Source organism: Barbatula barbatula, assembly GCF_947034865.1.
Source record: "Barbatula barbatula genome assembly, chromosome: 13".
Taxonomy (NCBI): Eukaryota; Metazoa; Chordata; class Actinopteri; order Cypriniformes; family Nemacheilidae; genus Barbatula; species Barbatula barbatula.
In genome coordinates, this window is record NC_136776.1 from 15,395,171 (window position 1) to 15,416,170 (window position 21,000).

The 21,000-nt window shown below is 37.2% G+C and overlaps 4 protein-coding genes across 19 annotated transcripts in view; 2 read left to right on the plus strand and 2 right to left on the minus strand.

Annotated features, from left to right (window-relative positions):
• The window catches only part of LOC306902435 (uncharacterized protein), a 66,354-nt gene extending 58,052 nt beyond the window's left edge, over positions 1–8,302 (minus strand). For 9 of the 14 annotated variants that reach the window (XM_079470989.1, XM_079470991.1, XM_079470990.1 and 6 more), the window contains exons 1-2: positions 7,219–7,340; positions 4,628–4,737 (exon numbers count right to left, since the gene is read on the minus strand). The gene's annotated coding sequence lies outside the window, so the exon portion shown is untranslated. Of the gene's footprint in view, positions 1–4,627; positions 4,738–7,218; positions 7,341–8,085 lie in introns of those variants that run through there. The other 5 variants (XM_079470993.1, XM_079470981.1, XM_079470992.1 and 2 more) reach the window with 5 other exon arrangements.
• A 4,241-nt stretch (positions 8,303–12,543) lies between these two features.
• On the plus strand, positions 12,544–15,208 carry hmox2a (heme oxygenase 2a). 2 transcript variants are annotated; one of them, XM_079471589.1, is made up of 6 exons: positions 12,544–12,641; positions 12,908–13,011; positions 13,206–13,323; positions 13,405–13,896; positions 13,977–14,100; positions 14,193–15,208. In XM_079471589.1, the coding sequence occupies exons 2-6, from the start codon at positions 12,941–12,943 to the stop codon at positions 14,318–14,320; spliced, it is 933 nt and encodes a 310-aa protein (XP_079327715.1). In that variant the 5' UTR covers positions 12,544–12,641; positions 12,908–12,940; the 3' UTR covers positions 14,321–15,208. The 2 variants fall into 2 exon arrangements, with proteins under 2 accessions (XP_079327715.1, XP_079327716.1); XM_079471590.1 differs by having other exon boundaries at positions 12,556–12,641; positions 12,905–13,011; positions 14,193–15,156.
• On the minus strand, positions 14,487–16,236 carry tmem186 (transmembrane protein 186). Its single transcript, XM_079471591.1, has 2 exons — positions 16,177–16,236; positions 14,487–15,935 (listed from the first exon to the last, which is right to left on the minus strand). Exon 2 carries the CDS (start codon positions 15,933–15,935, stop codon positions 15,270–15,272), a length of 666 nt encoding a protein of 221 aa, XP_079327717.1. The 5' UTR covers positions 16,177–16,236; the 3' UTR covers positions 14,487–15,269.
• A 100-nt stretch (positions 16,237–16,336) lies between these two features.
• Positions 16,337–20,954, plus strand: gde1 (glycerophosphodiester phosphodiesterase 1). 2 transcript variants are annotated; one of them, XM_079470884.1, is made up of 6 exons: positions 16,337–17,335; positions 18,296–18,471; positions 18,595–18,700; positions 18,845–18,937; positions 19,017–19,228; positions 19,886–20,954. In XM_079470884.1, exons 1-6 carry the CDS (start codon positions 17,069–17,071, stop codon positions 20,031–20,033), a joined length of 1,002 nt encoding a protein of 333 aa, XP_079327010.1. In that variant the 5' UTR covers positions 16,337–17,068; the 3' UTR covers positions 20,034–20,954. The 2 variants fall into 2 exon arrangements, with proteins under 2 accessions (XP_079327010.1, XP_079327011.1); XM_079470885.1 differs by having other exon boundaries at positions 19,733–20,741.
• Positions 20,955–21,000: the final 46 nt, after the last annotated feature.

Genomic DNA, 21,000 nt, shown 5'->3' on the forward strand with positions numbered 1-21,000 from the left:
CTGAAACATGTATAGTGTTTCCTTACTGCACAGCTAGTGGTTATTCAAACTATATTCATTAAAATGTGAATTCAATTTATAAAGTATAAGGCTGCTCTTTCTATAAGGATTCATTTTGATACCATTTTCTTAGTATCTCCTCCCTTTGGAGGAGATCCGTGTTATAGATCTCTTACGAAACACAAATGGAGACATTTGTGAGATTTATGGGTCTTTTTCTAAGGAGTTTCCATTTGCTCTCTATTTAATCTCACTGATGTGTAGAATAGAGATATTAAATAGATATAATTTGTGATTTTTCTTTTTAATATTAGCAGAACCTTTTTCTAAATGACATGTGACCAAATCTTGAGATTTTGTTGGCTTGATCTACAAGTACTGTATCTCTGAATAAATGCTAAAATAGCTTTTCTGGAGTATTTTTCTTTTTTAATGATGTCCGGAGGGATACATTTTGTTCATTTGTAATACTTTTGTTTATAAGTATTCTGTTATGTCCAGCCAAAATATTTCTCAAAAGTTTATATTATCTCTATTAACTTAAAATATACCTTAGCGGGCATTTAACCTTTACCAGAAGATTAAAGCATCCCGTTTAAGACCGTATGATCATTCACAACATTCTAAAAATTGAAAAATTAGTTGAAGTCGTCTGTTGAATAGCGCAAATGTGATTTGTCTTGGAACAGTTACGGGTATTCCAGATGTGAGCTCCGTTTTTAAGTATTCACAAAGGACGTGTCATGTTGAATTAACTGCTGGTGGTTAGTCCGGGGGCTTATCTTAATTAAGATAAAAATGTCCTTTTATTACAAGCAGCAAGAATAGTTTATTTTAGACACGGTGTGGTACTAAAAAAGCCTGTTACAGCTTATAAAAAGAGGGATTTCATGCGATTTTAAATCAAATGCAAAAAAGAGCACAGGGTATTTGCGTTCCAAACAACAGGATATGACTTCAGTCTTCAGCAGGATATATTGAATAGTCTATATGGCGTGGCGTGATGACAAAAAATACAACACACCAAATCAGGGCTTGTCGATGCTAACTCAAAGATAAGACTCCGTAAGACCAAACAGCAAGACCACAAAGCCATTCTCCTCATTTCTGAACTAAAATTATGTACCGAGTGCTGTTATATGCAGATCTGCAGCCCTCTGGGTTCAAATCTGATACCGAATATTCTTGAATTTCATTACAAGACCATATGTTTTATATACATGCCTCCATCCCTGTCCAGCAAAGTACCGCAACACAGCTAACAAAGACGCCTTTCTATTGCCAGACAATTTAAATCATATTCAGGATAAAGGTTTGCGTAAACATTATTAATGGTGTCCATTACAGTAATAATGGGGATGCTACTCTCGCTTTATAAATGTGTCCGCATGTTGAACTAGACTACAGTGGGATGGGAGTACGTTCGGACAGTGCATAGTTATTGGGAGGATTGTTTTGCTTGTATGTGTGTTCTGGGTGGAAAGGGAGGTTTATGTTCTTGTTTGAGTGGTCGAAGGCCAGGCAAAATGTTTATTAGTGCTTCAGGTTGGATGTCAGTCTCTAAGGGTGGGGCATGCTGTTTGACGGACAGTGTGTATCGAAGTTTGAACTGAGCATCCTATTAAAGATTTAGTTCACCCAAAAATAAAAATCCTGTCGTTTACTAACCCTCATGTCGTTCAAAACCTGTATATGAATGTGGAAAATAAAAGAAGATATTTTGAGAAATACAAATGAAACCATACAATGAAAGTTTGGTTCCCAGAATACTTCAAAATATCTTCTTTATATGTTCAACAGAAGAAAGAAAGTCATACAGGTTTGAGATGACATATGGATGGAGTAGTGATGACAGAATTTAAATTTTTGGGTGAACTATACCTTTAATTCCAGTATATGCATATACATACATACAAATCTCTATGTATCTTAAAAGCATCATTTAAAAAAAAGTCCACAGTTCAACAGACCGAAACCCAAGATCAGTCGCCCTTGGGGCATCTATTATGGAAACCAAAATGTGTGACCCAAGACCCCTGACGGTCCTTCCTATGAGCTGGTAAAGACGCCCCAGAGCTCCTGAATTCAGCATCATCCACACATGTGGCGTAGAACAGATCCAGCTGTCTCTGAGTGGAAGGGTTTGGTTGAAAACACTTTGTAGGTGTTAAGATAATAAACCAGGACTTATTCTGAGAATAAATGGAAATGTTGTTTAAGAGACGTATGTGCTGAAGCTAGCAAGGCCTGTGGGCTTCAAAGTCTCCACGCGGCAGCTGAGTAAATACGTAGTAGGAAGTCAGAGGTCAAATAAAAGTGGGGTAGAAGGTGGAAAGTTTAGAAGATAGATGTAAATGCGGAGGTATCCATATTAATTAGCTGGAATAAAGGCATTTACAGAGATCAAAGGAGTCTGATACCATCATTTATTATGACTGTGGGTATAAAGATGCCTTATTTGTGCTCTTGAGAGAGCAGGAGGTGAAAATATCCAGATATGAAGCACATCAAGAAAGTTTGAGACAGTTTTAAGTGCCACGGGAGACAAAAACCAGCCGTGGTCATGAAAACACAATCAGCAGTTAAAACAGTGATGATTACTAAAATAATATTCCTTCATATGACCCATCACATTCCTCAAAGAACATCTGCATTTCAGTGAGAAACTCTATTAGCTCATTTTCTCTCTCTCTCTTTATTGTTTAAGAGGGCTAGAACAAATACTCTGGAGTTTTATAATGCTTTACTGGTCCAATACTTTCAACACTGTCAATTATGTGAATGTTGCGCTAATTCGCCAAATCCAACATGAAAAGAAGCCCCGGGGTATAAATCAAATAAAACCACTGCGGAGAGACCCCACACCAGAAAATCTCAGAGGTAATGTCAATATTTTACATATCTTAATACCTGCGGCAGAAAACCTATAGTAGTTCCAGTCCGCTAGGTTGGAGAAGACCTAAACTGTTAGAATCTCACTGTGGCGTATTATTCAAAGTTTGATTAATGACACTTACTTGTTCTTCATGCCTGAAGTATTACACTAACCTTAGCAAACAAGGGCATGCAAAAGTTAGCTTTGAGTATTAAGGGAGAAGACCAGAGGGAATTGAATGAGTCTTCTGCTTTTCTCAATATTCTTTTCATTCCAGAGCAGAACGCAAATCTAGAAACTTGTTTATAGACCACTTATATGTAATGAAATCTTTATAATATTCATTTAACATTTTGATTCGGTTATAAATGTTCTGTTTTGTGTATTCTGTAACATTTGTGCAGTGCTAAAAAACTGAAACGTTGGAGCTGAAGCATTTGAAACAGCGTTGTCTACGTCTTCTGAAGTGGTCTATAATTTATTTTAACTGTAGAGTTTCTCAGCAAAGTAACAGACTAAAGCTCAAAATCCTAAAATAAAGTCTATAATTGAAGTCAGGGATTTTAAATCTGAAGTAGGGCTGGGCGATACAGCTAAAAGTGTATCATTGATATAATGTTTCATATCATTTGATTTTTATAATAATTGATACATTTTAAAAGTTTTTATTAAGACCAGTAGAAAATGTGGTTTTATTTTCACCACTGTATTATTCACATTTACCCCATTTTAACTGTATTACTGTGAAGACTTATATTAGCAGAGACGGCATCAGGTTTATTAGGTTACTGTCACTTTAAGAGCCAATGTGAACTATGTTTTTGACTTGATCTTGTGAGTATTTTTAAGGCTAAATAGCTAATAAGACAAGAAAGAGAACTAATATGTCAGAAATGTCTGTAAGAATGAAAGTTTAAACAGGCACAAATTTAAAATTCTATCAAATAATAAGCTTTGGTGATGACAAATAACTGCAATGTCTGTGATATAGATATATAGCCTGTTAAATAGTGGATTTAAATGTGTCGCGCTGCGTGGACGTGCCCCTGCAGTCATAGAATGAACACTGTAGCACGATTCACAATCTCTCTGTAAAAGCAAAATCCAAACTTGCAGGTTGCACACGCAGACTATTTGTAAAACCCTTGATATTCTATACTATATGTCAGAAAGAAACAAATCTGAATCTGAAACAAGGATGACTGCAATCAAAACAAGACCTCCATAAAGTTTCTTAAAGAATAAAAAGGCAACTTCTGAATAAAATATATTTTAGTTAGTAACACTAAAATAATCTATAGATTTCAGTTAACATCAAACTTCCAAACTTGCTTGTGCCAGCTCTTGAAAACGCACACCAGTGGACTTGCATTCGTGTCTGACCTAAGAGCAAGCATACGGTTGATGTTCACCTGCATCAGTGTTTACCAGGGAAAGTCCTCTCTCTCCCCAGAGACACATTGATCAGCAAGGTCTGTTGTTGGGAAAGAGGTATCCACATGGGCTTTGAGCACAATAAGGTACTGGGTGTGTGATGTGCTATTGGTATGTGTGTACCCCTAACAAGGCCAATGACTTCGTAGACTCTACGGAAGTATTGGCGACTCCAGAACAGTGACAGTGGGAGACAGGAAAAACACCACAAATACAGGAACACACAGTATATCAGAGACAAAGAATAGACAGAGGGAGTAATAATAAGACAATCACACGTCCAATAATCGGAGAGGGAGATGCTGTATAGAGACATACCTGGTGAGATCAAGAATAGAAGGTCAGAGTCATGGCACAGTGGTACTGAACATTCCCAGGAAAAAGCAGGTTTGAGGCTGTGCTTGAACTTCATGTCTCTCTCGATCTTACTATAATAAAAAAAAGAGAAAAAGGCTGTAAATGAATATTTATAAACTTCTCCAGTAAAGATTAGAGAAAAAGCCTGTAAATTAACATTTAAAAACATGTTAAGCAATGATTAGTGAAAAATTACAATTATGTATTTCACACTTTAAACAGTAATTCTGGTGTTAGCACAGAAAGTATAACTTTTGTTTCCTGTATTAAGGATTAGATTGACACCTAACAAAGGTGTCAGTCGTTAATTGAACAGATTTTTAATGACACAAAGAATACATTAAATGTTTTGGCTAAACTCTTTGACAACAAGTCTATTAATCTGACACACATGCAGACATACACGGCAAAAAAAAAACATTGATAAATGCTAAATATGCTTGCTTAACCAACAATGAGAAATGTTAGTCAGCACACATACACATGCACTTTTGAGAGCTGTGTGCAGACCCGCAGTTGCGCTTAACCTGTAGCACAATCTGAGGACCACACAATACATTTGTGTCATAATTTACAGTTGGCTGTGCAGACAGACCATCTATGAATAAACAATTGGTTCCAGGGCGGTATATTGTGCTAACAATATGTGTAGCAGGAATCCCCCAGGGTTTTGTACTCAGTCCTATACAGTTCTTTTAATGGTTTATAACTGGCCCTCTGTGGGCTGTTTCTGTGAAGGGAAACCAGATCCTTTACTTCCAGAGACCCGCTATCGGAGATTAGTCGCCAAAAATAACACTACAAATCAACTTAGTGCCATAAAACATATTCGCTTTAGATTACAGACACTTGAGAAATAGATAGAGAGATGGGGAAACAGAAACACATTGTCGTGTGTATGTATTCTGCATGCATGTACAGAACAATCCGAGCCAGGCTGGGTGTATTCACTATGAACCCCCTGCCGGGACAGAGGCCCTGGCCAGACCTATTAAGACTGCACGTTAAGACAGACCTATTAAGACAGCCCGATTCTTTTCATCAGCCTTAAGAACAGACCCGAAGTTCACCATACGTCTACTGAACGTAATGGCTCACCCAAAAATGAAAATTTTATTTTATGCTTGCCCTCACTAACCTTTTACGTAGCTGTCCAACACCACAGCCAATTAAATTTCATTGTGGAAAGAAAACAGCAAATACATAGTGCAAAACACCTCCTCCTGTGCTCCACTGAGAAGCAAAAGTGTGGATGGAAATGACATGAGGATTAGGCAAATTAGTAGTAAATTGATAAGACTATTTCTTTTCCAACACAGATATGAACACAAATGTTAGGGAACCAGCAGATACAGAATCTCAAGCTTCTAGAATAACAGAAAATGCAAATACTTCTGCACCAAACAACATCTGTATGGAGGATTTATACATCAAACCAATATGAGACCAACTGGCCATATAGGGAAGAATCAAAGGTAAATTAGAAAATTATATATAAACCACACCATATAGGGCGTAGTTTTGTCATTTCACAAAAAGACAAGAAGGGCATATACAGTATGAGAAACGAGGACCTGCTCAAGTTCTGATGAGAAATGTCAAAAATAGCAGACTTGGATTCCTGAAGACTCCCAAGTGAAAATGCAGAAGATAGATTACGTTGGGATCATATATAAACTCCAAAAATTTAATTAACAGATATTTGGCATGTTTAACAATATTTCCCCAAACCCATTGTCTATTGTGAGAGGATACATCGCCTTGCTCTTTTAGTGAAAACTATAATGCTGAACACTCTATTACTGGAAAAACAGTGGCGTGCGCATAACAGTGTGTGTGCACTCACTTAACGTTATTTTAAGGACAAATTTGCACCCAAAAGGGAGCAAAACCTGACAAATCGTGGTGAACCTCTCGCATTGGGGACAGTAAAAAAATATAGCAAATGAAGCTTTGTCAAAAAATTTAAAATACATCGATTTATTTTAGGGTTATAGTGTTCATAACTAGCTGTGTGTATAAAAACAATGTATATGGAATGCCATCATTTGATAGATAACTTGTGTTTGCGTGCGGATGCGTTTTATGTGTTATCCGGTGGTCGATTTGTAACATCTCTGTGTATGAGGTTAAATATCTGTATTTTGTTCTTTCAGACTAAACTTGCAGTTCATTAACTGATTCATTCACTAACGATTCGTTAGATTTTAGTCATTTACCGATTCGTCGATTCTCGCTGAACAATTCACTAAAAGAATCGGTTCATTCGAGTCATTTGCTCGCGAATGGGACTATGCCTGTCGTGATTTTTATTTCATTAAGTGGTGTATCAATATTATTTTGCGCTTTTTGGGTCATCGCGTGGCAAATAAATCCACACTGCAAACACACGTTTACCAACTCGGGTTGTTTTAGCAATACCTTAGCGAAACCGTGAAGACCCCGGGAAACAAGATGGAAACGCGCTCCAAACATTTTACTTGTCATATTTCTACGGTTCTGTCGTTTTATAGCAGTGTAAAGTTCACAACTACGTCTCAGCATTATCTTACCTTTCGTCTTATCCTCTTTAATAAAGTCAAACGATCTCGTTTACTGTTGTCGGTCGTGTGTGTTTGAAAGCGAGTGGGAACTGAGGTAAACTCTCGCGTGTCGCGCTGGAATACTTCACTCTGATTGGCTAGCGAAACGACTCATTCATATAATAAAACTCGTTGTAATAATTTATTTTAATGATTAAAATTGGCATTGTGTTGAACTAATTTATCTTTTTATATTTGCAAAATGTCATATAGTTATTTTATTTTAAAATGTGACCCAATTCTGACAGCCTCCGTGAGATTCACTCATTTAAACAAACAGGCATGCACATTAGATAAAACAATAGTTCAAACATACTGAACGAGATGAAATATTACATTAATAACAAAGTAGATGTTAGGATTTATTTTCCAATATACCCCGTCATGACATGACAGTAAGGTCTGTGGATGAAAAAACAGCATGGATGCAACAGGTGTCTATGTGAGTTCACAAACATATATTTTCCTTTTTCTGCAAGATATTATATCAAATATTGATTTATGTTTATATACTGTAGTGCATCTGGAGCTTGTCCATGAAACCTGTCCGCAGGAGCCTTTTTCAAACATAGTTCATAACCTGATCCACCCACGAGAGCCATTCGTTGGCTTGCATGCATGTCACAAAACAATCTTTGTATCTTGGGGGAAACCGTAAAGTCTTGTTCAAGTCTTTCCATTTCCCACCTGATTACAGGACTTTACTAAGTAAAGTAAGCAGTCTCTCTAAGCCCTTGAGCCAACGTAAATATTTACAAATCCTTCAGATGTCCAGTACACATTATTAACTGCTTCTCAATCGTCCACTGTACAATGCGGGGCTGGTGTGACACATACCAAAGTCTCTTGCACGATTGAATCACAGATTATTCATTGTTAGTCAGCTACGGGCCGCGGTTTTTGGGTCCCCCCGAGGCCTCCAGTCTTCGCCGTTCACCTGTGTGTGGTAATGAGAGAACAAGCAAAGTCCATGAAGAAATGCCAAGCTGCAATCACTCTACATGCCTGCGTGATGTGAACACTTTCCTTTCTTTGTTACCAAACTGTTTCCTCCGCACAGCGCTAGGCATGCTTCTAATTATAGAGACACAGCGTGATCCTGTCAACATGTGATTCATAGTGCAGGTGACCGAAGACTCTTCTCTTGAACTTCTGGAGATGACGCTTTGCTGGATTTCAGATGTTCAGTACTGCACTACTGGAACTGCTATTTACTGCACTGTAAACTATTTGTGTCATTTGTTTATATTTTACAAGTATACAGTGTGGATACTTGATTTAAAAATAGTGTTTGTTTAATCAAGCATCGCTTTTATTGTTGCTCCTGTTATTGGCAATGGCAATTCATTTATATAGCACTATTCAACCAGAGGCTGACCAGTGTGCTTTAATATCAAAGAGACCAAAAAAAGAGCATAAGAAGAATTAATACAGAAAATCTAAAAAAATACAAAGATAACAGTATAAAAAGCCTTATCAAAGAGTCCAGTTATTGGACACAAGCCTTAGGGATTTGAACCAATGCTATTATTTTGATGTGTATTTGTGAGGCATTCGTGATACCGCAAAAATATGAAACGTGCTATTAATTTTCACGAAGATCTAACTTAATATATACAGTGCCGGAAAATCTACATGTCATACTGGTAATTATGTCATAAACCTGAAGATCTCATATTATACTCTAATATGTGAACCTGGGTCTGTCGGTTATTTTGTTGTCTTATTTATTGTCCTGACAAATATTGTTTTATTTTCTGGCAATGTTTTCATTATACATTTTGTCACGTCTGTACATATTCCTGATGTTCTTCTGAAACCCTGTATCTCCATATTACGTTACTTAAATTTTGTATAAGTCATTATTATTAGTCTCCCTTAATGTTTGTCACTGGCTTTTGCAATATCCATCGAATAAAGCGTATTAAAAAGTGGTACTCAACTTTGACGACACAGTATTTAATTGTTTAAAAAGTACAGTTTTTTTCCTTTTTCATTTATGGGTGAATTGTCCTTTTAAGTAAGAGCGGATAGGAAGATTTTTCTTATTGGCAACAGAGATCATAATAGGACAGACACTTAGCAACCAACACTCTGACCAACACCCTAGCAACCAAAGCAAGCTCATAGTAATTTCCTGGCAACCGGCCAAAACACCTTTAATCGATTGATTTAATGATTCTTCAAACTCCAGATTAAAGGTCGAACTATTTTCTTGAGATTCAGTCATTTTTCATGACTTTTTTGACTATTTGCTTTACAAACACCAGATGTTACAGTATTCTCAAAACTGTGATTAAACCGAGCCAAAGCCTTGTTTGCAGAAATTTTCCACAGACCTGGATCACACCGTGGATTAAACTTCTCAATGAAGACACAAATGACCGGGTACATTTATTTGCTCTTCCTAAACTGGCATGACCCGCAATTAACAAGAATTTGACGTAAATGTAAGCAATGGCCTTCATTCATTTCATAAGCCAGTTATACAGTATGTACATGCTCCTAATCCATCTTTCTCATTCAAATTCGAGGGGATAAAATGAATAACATACAGTACATCCTCTGAGCACAAGCATTCAGAACATTTATGCACATATTTAATATGTGCACGCAGGCATCAATGAAAATGTTGATGATTTACACGACATATAAAATATATCACGGGTCAGCGCACGCCTCTGGCACCCTGTCTGTTTTTCTGAGAGTGAATATTCCACTGATTTGTCACACCCTTGTTGATTATTTTCATCAAACTGCGCATTGGAGAAAACAAGGGGAAATCCTAACAGACAGGAAGGTTCCCCTTTTGTAAAATGAGACTTAAAATTGTTGTGCCAAAAATATTCAAGTTAACACAATGCGAGGGCGAAATATCAGCATGACAAATTCAACATGAACATAGCATAACAATTGATTGTGATGATGTCACATCTGCTATTATCAACGTACAGTACGTGTTCAGGAATTGAGCCTCTGCTAATGACTCTGGAGTCTTAAAAATGCTCCTAAACAAAGGACCTCGAAATGAATATGAAATAGCACAGCGGTGAAGTCAAGGCCAAAGAAATATTGTTGATGTTAGGAAGTCCCCATTAAACGCAGAGGTGGGCGGTCATCACGTGGAGCGCAAAGTAGAGAATTCAAATTGGGAAGGCTCGGAAACATAAAATAACTATGAAAGTGCCAAAGGTCTTTTCAATACTCGGACGTATTGCTGAGGGAAAATGTCTTTGTTCCTTTGTTAAAGGGGAGAAGCTTGTCTGGTGGTCCGATCTATGGTGCCTGGTAGGCCTATTGTAACCTAATTTGTGGGTCGCACATGCTTCATCAAACCTATATGGCCGACCATATTCTTAAAAGAACATCAATTTTCCTGTAAATAGGGGGAAGTACTTGAGGTTGCTGTAAGCCTTAGGAGAACAAGACTTCCTGACGTGCAGTATGTGTATGTGATTAATGATGATAAATGTTCCTGACTTGTGTACTTTTTGCATTACTTGTTTCTGGCTTTTGTGTCTTTCTTCGATATAATGCACTTCTCAGCACAGGATAATATTTTCTTTGGGGATTTGTGGTGAAAAGGGGTGTTCCTGTTATGTGACAATGGAAATTATATATTTTTTAACTGTGTGCGTGATGCTTGACAGTGCAAACTCATAACTAAATAGCCCTTTTAATGTTATTCCTTGGAAATGTGTCGCTCATTTTATACTGAAGTTAAATCATATTCAAATATAGGCTATATGCAGAGCAATGCTTGCTTTTGCTGCCATCTATTGGTGAAACTGTCTTGGGGTCAATTACATAACATGCATTATTTGTGCGCGGTGGACTCATTTCATTACAAAAGTCACAAATTTATGTCATTTTTCACTTATTAACCTATTTAGTTTGAATGCCTTCTTTGGCATTTTTTATAATAAATATTAATTTATGTTTTGGTCTCTCAAACTGGTATGAAACATGTTTGAACTATGAACAAATTTCACAAATATTTACTGGACCCAAACCAGACAGTCAGTTACTTGTTCCTTTTCTTTTAGCAAAGTAAAGAATAACATCTAGCCAACCATTTAAAGTCACATTTGTTAAATTTTCAATGTGCTTTATCCTTTTTGACAGAAGTCACCTGTTGTTGTTATTTACAGTCAACCTTCGTCAGGTTTAGTGACAGTTTTGTTGAAATGTGTATTGTGCTGCTTGTGTGTTCATTTATACGTGACCTGAGGACATTTCAACTTGCAATAACAACACTAGACTGGTGCACCTAAATATACACTTAAACATCTCAATATAATCTTAAGATCTCCTGCATACTGATATATATACAAACACACAACCACACATATATATATATATATATATATATGAATGTTTTGATTGTAGTCGCATATGGCCTAGCACTGTTAACTGTTACATGCTGTTTTCATTCTAATACTTAATATGCATGAATTTCATAGAACGTCTTGGCAGTAAATGTGAATTTTGATACCAGGCAAACGAAATCCCCCTGATGTTTGCTGTTCTCGCTGTCAGATGTTATTTGTCCTGTGACATGGGAACTCCAAACCGATGTCAGAACAAGGCACAAGGAATTGTGTAAAAGGAGCATTTATACACCTTGCCTTTGACATGCAAGCCAATTTGGTATTGTCAGACAATATCTTTTATTGGGTTAAACTAATGGTTTAATAATATTAATGTACATTGTATATGTACATTGAATAAATATAAATATATTATAAATGCTTTTTCTACATACATGAAATGTTCCCTGCTACTTTTAATAGACAATGACCAAAAATAAATAAATATAATTGTAATGTATAGGCCTACTATATATTTACATTACAAACATATTATAAAATAATAAAAACATCGCTATGATGTATACAACAACTTTTATTATTATTGTTATTCGATTATAATCTTAATAAACGATAATTTATTGTTAAAAATTCCTATTGTGTTTTATTTACTTAATTGTATTTTATAAACACGAATGGCATATTGTCGTATATGTTTTAAAATGTTATTGATCTCACAAATTTTTAAGGGTGGATCAGAAACAAATAGTTAGAGATTTTTCCATTTACTAATATTATCGCAACATCGTCAGCCATCTATATTCGACATATATATTATATTATATAAAAGCAAAATAAATATAAAATAACCTAAAATATAATGTGGTAAAATATAACCTAAAATGTATATAATAAAAAAATAAGACAGAAAATAAATCCCAAAAAGTTAGAAAGTAACTTTTAAATTGCGTGAAAGTAACACGTCATTGTACTTCCTGTTTAAAGCGGGCGCAGTTTTGTAAACAAGCACATGTGATGTAAACTGCCGAGTTCACGCTAGAGATCATAAACAACACAGATCAGGTAATCTAAATATTCTTCTACAGCTTTACACATTACAAAATAAAAAACATAATCTATGTTAATTCCATTATAAATAACGTAAAGAGAAATACGGGTACATCGCTACAAACTCTGTCAATGTCACTGCAGGTTTATGACATAATTACCAGTATGACATGTAGTTTTATCACTATGGACACAAGACTACATATATTTGGTTGTAAACTAGCCACAGATCTGTTTTGCATACTTGACACGACATGTACAGTATGTTATTTATTCAGCAGAAGAGAACCAGACACGAATAACCGAAGTTCACGATGGCTGCTGGTTCAGCTGTGAATTATGGAGGAGATAACAATGTCAGTGAGAATGAGGACGATATTTTGAGGTAATGTATTATATAACATCACTATTAATATTGGTGACATTAAAGACTACATCCATATTTTTTCTTTTTTTCTAGACAGGCCTTGCATAATATTGTATGTATAGTTTGCTTATTTTAAATGAATAGTGAAAATGTTAAGATCACATGACCTCATTTTTGCTTTAATTCTTCCTAAAATATTCTTCCTTTTTCAGCCCTGATGACCTGTCAGAAGTGTTGGCTGCCGGGACAAAAGAGTCCCACGACAGAGCCGAGAATTCACCATTTGTCAAGGACTTCCTGAGGGGTCGAATTAAAAGAGAACTTTTCAAGGTGAAAAAAAAAAGAAAGAAAATAAACTAGTGTTTTAATAAAATGTCCTATATCCTTATATGTTTGCTATCTAAACCACAGCTTGGCACTGTCGCCCTGTACTACGTATATTCCGCCATTGAGGAAGAGATCGAGAAGAACAAGGACCACACCATGTTCGCTCCCCTGTATTTCCCCTCCGAGCTGCACAGACAAGACGCCTTGGCCACAGACTTGGAGTATCTCTACGGTGAAGACTGGGAGAGCAAAATCTCCTGTTCACCAGCCACTCGGCCCTATGTAGATCGCATTCACGAATTGGGTCGCGAAGCCCCTGTTCTACTGGTGGCGCACGCCTGGACCCGGTACATGGGTGACCTATCGGGAGGACAAATTTTGAAGAAAGTTGCTCAGCGGGCATTGAAACTGCCATCAACTGGTGAAGGGTCGAAATTTTATCATTTTGAGGGCATACACAACCCTACAGCCTTCAAGAGACTGTACCGCAGCCGGATGAACGAGTTGGAAGTGGATGCCGAGACCAAACAGAGGCTGTTAGAGGAGGCTAACCTGGCGTTTAAATTTAATTTGGACGTGAGATGATTATTTGTATGAAGAATTGATTTGCACACATTTTTAAGGGTAATGCCACTATTAACGAAAAAACGTTTCAGGTCTTCACAGAGCTCCAGGAGATTGGGAAAGACATTAAAGAGGAGGTGCAGGACATTGGGTTCCCAACACATGGGCACATGGGAGGAGACATCAGTAAATGTCCCTACTATGCAGCCCAAATGGGTAAGAAAGTTGTCACGTGCACTTTGAGTCAGAAGTGTAGAAATTCGTTTCGTTTGTTGTTTTTGCTTCACTGCTTTTCTCTGTCTGTTCAGCGATCAGCGGAAACACAAACTACGTGGGTCAGTACGCCAAGATGTTGCTTCAACAATCCACAGTGCAGGTGATGCTGGCCACATGGGTCGCAGTTATTGCTGGATTGGCTGCCTGGTACCTCATGTGATCACCTTTACTTGTGCAACCAATCAGAAACGAAAGAGTTTCTGACATAGAGTTGGACTTCAAAGTGACCTTTCATTAATTTAATTTCAATTGTTGAACACATCGAGAAAAAGTATTATTTAGTCAGTCAAGGTTCACCTGCTGAAGGGCATGACAAAAAACTGTGTGAGTGAAATAGTTTTAATTTACGAATGTGTATGTTTTTACCTTGAAACTGCTTTCTGACTAAATTAAACCAGCAAACAAAATGTTAACAAATACATGACACAAACAGAGCTATGGTCCTATTTCATGCAATAGTTAAGGACTCATTATTGTGTAGTGTGGCACCATGATATGTAGCATAAAAACTATTAATTACATATGTATGAATAATCATAATCTCTACAACATGTGAATGAGTCATTAATATGAATACAATATTATGTATAATATTAATTGTTTTCAACTGTCACACTTAAATTGGGTTTAATTGGAAAACCAAAGATTTAATGTGTGTTGTTGGCCTATGACACATAGCAAGTATGTACCGCCACCTACTGTTTATTGTGGAAATGTATACAAGTTCTGAGATTTGGATGATACTGCTGATATCGTTTCCTTTGGAAACAAACTCCTACTACAAAGAAAAATCCAGACAGACAAGCGTCAGACCCCATAACCAACAACTAAACACATGACACTGTCAGATTTAGTTCCTCCTAGGCACTTCTTTTTGGAAAAGTGTGTTTACATGTACGGCTGTACCTTTGATAACGTCTGCTTGACAAAACCTTTTTCCTTGACTAAAGTAGAACTTAAGAAACTAAACACGTAACGAAAACTTTTATGCAAACGAAGCGTTTAATGGGATTTAATATGGTACGTTTAGCATTTATGTGAAATACTTTGATTTGTCAACTGGCAAACAATATCCAGTATTGTCTGACATGACAAATTGAACCACAATGTCACGCCATACTCCCAAAAACCTTCTCAAAAGCATCTTTATCCACCACTCGTCCCAGTCTGGTGGAGAAGAACATCGAGTCAGAACTGCTGTAGCGCTTAAAGCGAAGAATAGGTTCTCCTTTGGTATCACCAGCATCTCCGAGGGTCATCACATCCGACACGGGCAGGTATACGTCTCTCCTGTGGCCCCAGAAGGTCAGGTGTGACACCTTCAAGGTGGTCTGCGTCGAATCCAAATACATCATGCCGACCACTCTCCTGACATAGTGGCTTATGGAATAAAGCATAATGCCAGCAAACACTGCTATGCCTGTGGAGTAAGTCAGTAGGGTTACTGTAGCCTGTCCCTGCAGGTACAGATAATACACAGTGGGCAATAAGATGACAGTAATGCCCGTCTGCATCAGTTTGAGTCTTGACAGGGCCCGCAGGCCTTTGATAGCTGGAAACGCATAAATTAGATTGTATTTCTTTGAGGCCAGATCAGAACACAACGAGACAGGTTGAACTTGCACTGTGCGCGTGGAGGGTAACAGCGGGTGCCAAACCTGGATGCTGTTATGCTGCACGCGAGTGTGCGAGTTGCGCCGGATGAGTCTTGCATGATGATATCGACATCCAGTTAAAGGAAACCGAGTAATGCGAAATAAACGTGATGACATCATCTGAAAAGAAAGTATCCATGGCAACACACGTTAGCATGACGTGCAGTATAAAACTCACTATGTTGTTCACAGCATTTTAACATTGTAAAGACACTAACTAACATCACATGCCTGTCAAGGACAATGAAGTGAGAACATTTGCTACTGTATTTAAAATGGTCACTTTATAAACGCAACATAAAACACACACAAAACAACGTCCGACGCAACATTAAACAATAATTTGTGCTTTGGTTTGTACCTCGTTCCCACAAATGCGGTTCTTCGTCGCATCGTCGTTTTCCCGTGAAGCTACGCGTTCGGCAAAAAGGTCATTTCAAAATAAAAGTCCTCCAGTCCTAAATGTTTACTGAATGATGTTAGCGCAATGTAAATCGGACAAAATGCACTCAATTGTAGTCAAGTTAACTTTATTTATACCACGCGTTTTACACTTTCATTGTTACAAAGCGGCTATATATGAAACGCATTGACTATAAGTAAGACATTTAAAGTTACACAAGTAAAACAAAGAAGGTGAATACACACACAAACAAACAACAAACATACGTTACACAGATGGTATCAATAAGAAGCACACATTTCAGATAAAGGGGAGAGAAACACAGGTCAAACATTAAACAGACTATACATTCCAATATGCAATATTAATGAAGTAAAACTTTTAAATTCTAATTCCAAAATGCAAATTCATTATTGTGTAAAAATAACTGTAGCTATAGCATTTAAATTTTCCCATCAAAATTGAAAGTTTTTGGTCTTGTACACGCTTACACTGTATGAATATGAATGTAACGATTCATGTACCGGGACTTTTATGTCAAATTGAGCTTATTGTTTCTTTAAGGAAATGTTGGGTTTGTTTACTGCTTCTACCTTCAGCAAACAGTAGGAATAAATAATCGACGGGCAAAGCTAAACATAATTATATCTTTAATCACAGTTGCCTGATGAAGATTCATTCATAAATCGTCTTTGACAATGACAAAAGTCTCCCAGCGTTGAGCAATGCAGATGTCATCCGACCGCAGAGTCTCGTATCGATCGCATGGAAACGCGCAGATTCTTCATGTTTATTGATCACTGGTCGTAGAAAAGCGAATGGTTTTGTTTTCTCGGTCGGTGTTCTCATCATGCTTCAGATAGGAGATGGACTCGCACTCTTCTCGGTCGTCTTTGTCGTGGTTCTACTGGGAACCAGAAGCGCCGTTTGGTCCACGGTGCTCACGACCTCGCTCTACATTTTCCTGGTAATGTTCCGGTTTCCACAGGTCCCGTCCAGCAGGGCCAGACAAGTGTTGCGGCCCGAGACTGGAGTCACCCCGGGCGGCGTGTCAGCGGTTGCGCACCGCGGCGGTGGACACGACGCCCCCGAGAACACCATAGCGTCTACACGAGCGGTAAGTACACTATAATACCGGTGTCTGTTCTATGCTAGTTAAGCATTTAAAACGACGTTATTTGGAATAACAGGCATGACATGTAAATTGATCGGATAGGTATCGATGAAAGAAATGTATACATTAACAATAAAAAGGTAAATAAAAAACAGATTAAGACCAGATTACGTTTTGATTCTTGAAAAAAAAGAAATAATTCAAATAAAACAATTAAATAATTAATAATAAGACTGACAAATATTTTTACAATAACTATCAATTCAAAGAAAACTTTCACAAAACTGCCAAAACTGGCCAGTGGCAGGCTATAATATTTTTTTATTAGTAAAAGCAATTTCTCTTTTTGGTCTAATGCATAACAGCCCTGTTTTCCTATTATATATATATATATATATATATATATATATATATATATATATATATATATATATATATATATAAATAATAATAATTAAAATACATACAAATGGTCACAGTTGTCAGGCTAATACATGTATTAGCAATTTATTAGTCCGAGCAGATCCCCTCTTTGCAAAATGTTTTATTTATGCCTTACTTTACAATTTTAGTTATTGACAAATAAAGAATTTAGCAACAATAAAATGTGAAATTATTTTCGCAAGAGATTAGTCGCCTTATTTTTATATGCACATAGTTTTTATATTATTTTTTTAAATGTCCTATTTAATTCATTACTAATATCTAACATACATTTCAAAAAGTAACTTAAAAAATATTTATATATAAACTGAACTTCTGTATTTTCCATTGATATTTCCGTTTGTTGACCGTACATAATCGCAACCCAATGTTACTGTCATCAGCACTAGTTCATGATTTTCTTTAACCACAGATGCACAGATCCACATTTCCTCTGTTGCATATGACTCAATAGTGACAGCGTGGCAATTTTTGCATTATTGTAGTTTAAAATGTTTATATGCCTCATATTTGCAAAAGGCCAGTGAGAACGGAGCCACAGGTGTGGAGCTGGATGTGGAGTTCACGGCTGATGGTGTTCCTATTCTGATGCACGATGACACGGTTGATCGGACCACAAATGGATCAGGTCCACTTAGCAAAATGCTCTTCTCTGAACTCCGTAAATTAGATGCTGCAGCCAAACACAGATTCAGGTTAGAGAGATAAACCTAAACTTAACACTGCTTCACACTAAGCAGAATTCTGTTTATTAAGCAGACAATAAACAAGACCAGTCAAAGACAACAAGTGGTATGTTTTCGTTGCTTGCCCAACAGGGACCGTTTCCGGGGTGAGAAGATTCCTACGCTGCAGGAGGCAGTAGAAGAATGCATCAAACACCAGCTGACCATCTACTTTGACGTAAAAGGTCATCCAGATGAGGTACATCCAACTGTTTTTACCGTACATCCATTGTTTCTTCAATACATGAGGTTTTAATGTCAGCATTCTAATGAACATTATGGCAGCACAATGTGTGTGTCATTAGTTAGAATACTAATGCGTCCATGTTATCGCTGTCTGCAGGCGGCTGCAGCCCTGAAGGAGCTGTTTCGAAAATATCCAGTGCTCTACAACACAAGTATTGTCTGCTCATTTGAACCGAAAGTCATTTACAGGGTAACATTTATTCAACTGCATCCAATGAGACGAATACTGTTTATGATAGTATTCTGATAAAATTAGTATTTGTGTCTAGATGAGGCAGGCCGATGCTGACGTGGTGACAGCATTAACGCATCGGCCGTGGAGCCTCAGTCACTTGGGTGACGGGACGCCACGGTTCTCATCCCTATGGAAACACCACTGGATGCAGGCTCTGGATGTGCTCCTCGACTGGGCCCATCATCATCTGCTGTGGAACTTGTGTGGAATCTCTGCATTCCTGGTGCAGAAAAACGTCATCTCCCAGTGAGTATGAAAGACTGCGCATGCTTCATTCGTCATTGAACGCTACTTAGCCAAGGAGAAGCACCACTTTGTTTTTTGACCGTTAGCTATGTCATTTTAAAATGACATTTCGTTTATTATATTTTTTTTAGCATTTTGCATTCAATGAATCAATTTGCACAGATGAGAAAAACAATAGATGCATTTAATTATTCTGTGGGTACAAACTGTAAAACTGAGGGCACCTTTGTGGGTATAGATAAGTGCTTTTAAAATGGTTGCAAAGTTAATGTAGGGTGACTTTAAAATAAAACGCTACCACTGTGTATAACCACTATAATGTACTGAAATGTATTGACATGTAATCACATCATTTACAAACAGACTGAATAGACTATCTTTATGCTTGACCACTCTCTTAAAGTGGATTCCAAACGGCATAAATACTGTTTCAAACAGTAGCCTACTTCTCATTAAAAAACATTTATCTCAAATGACAAGACGTATTCCCTATATCTACCACAGCTTCTTCTATGGAGAGTAACGGAATACAGCACAGGTTCACATCTTCTGCTGGGACTATATAATAGATCAGTGGCGCCATCTGCAGTGTTGGAGAGTGATGGTTCTGTATGGTATGTTTCAGTGTTCTTCTCATGTGTTTGTCTGGCTTTGCAGGGACTATGTGAAGTACTGGGCTGACCGAGGGGTAGAGGTGGTGGCCTGGACAGTGAACACGGCGGTAGAGAAACAATATTACCAGCAGCTACTGAAGATCAACTACATCACTGACAGTCTCGTAGAAGATTGTGAACCTCATTACTGAAAATATGAATTTACTTTTTCAGGTCCTAAAATAATACTATTCCAAAATAAGCATTAGCGAGAAACCATTCAGAGAACTATATTGAACGGAATTATGTAGGAGAATACTTCCAGGACATTGTAGTTGTATAATTGTTTAAATATTTTTGCAAAAGCGTGATCTTGATACATAGTCTTGGGGCATTTTATCACTCGAAATATCATGGAATGCACATATATTGACATGGACAAATGAATTTATTAAGGCAGCATGATTTATGACAAGTGTGATTTTACAGGGTAACAAAGTGCTTTCTTTGTGGGCAATTTACAATAGGGGTCAAAATGTAAATATCAATATTGCATTTAATTTACTGTACACACCCACTCCGGGGAACCAATTCATGAATATGTGCTATTGCACGATTAAATTGCAATTCTTTTCAAGCCAAAAGTTAAAAGGGAGATGTTTTGTCAGGCATTTTTGGAGCCAATGAAGTAAGCCCAGGCTATCTTTTTGTGTTGCTTAGTTTGTGAGAAACGGCATAGAAAAGTGCTGCTGACTCGCACTCTTCTTAAGTACTCTGTTTTAATGCAATAACACTGTAGGTTCATCCTGACCTGAGGTCAGTTCTCAGGCAGCTACTCGTTAATGATTTTATGTACGACACATACATTTTTTTTAAAAGGCATGCGTTTCTGAAATAAAGAATAAAGTTATTTCATAACGAACTGCCATTTTTTTTTACTGTTTTACACTTTTCTTGAACAATTTACATACAATCGTTTGGCTTTAGTTAGCGATAAGGGTAAAACCGGACAACTGTTTAAAGATTAATAATGAACTGTCACAGTAGTCGCGTTTCAAGGTCTGCATTGTACGCGTTGCGCAACTTTTTTTTTTTACTGTTTAACACTTTTCTTGGCCAATTTCATAAAATCGTTTGTCTTCAGTTAGCGATAAATGTAAAATCGGACAATCGTTTACA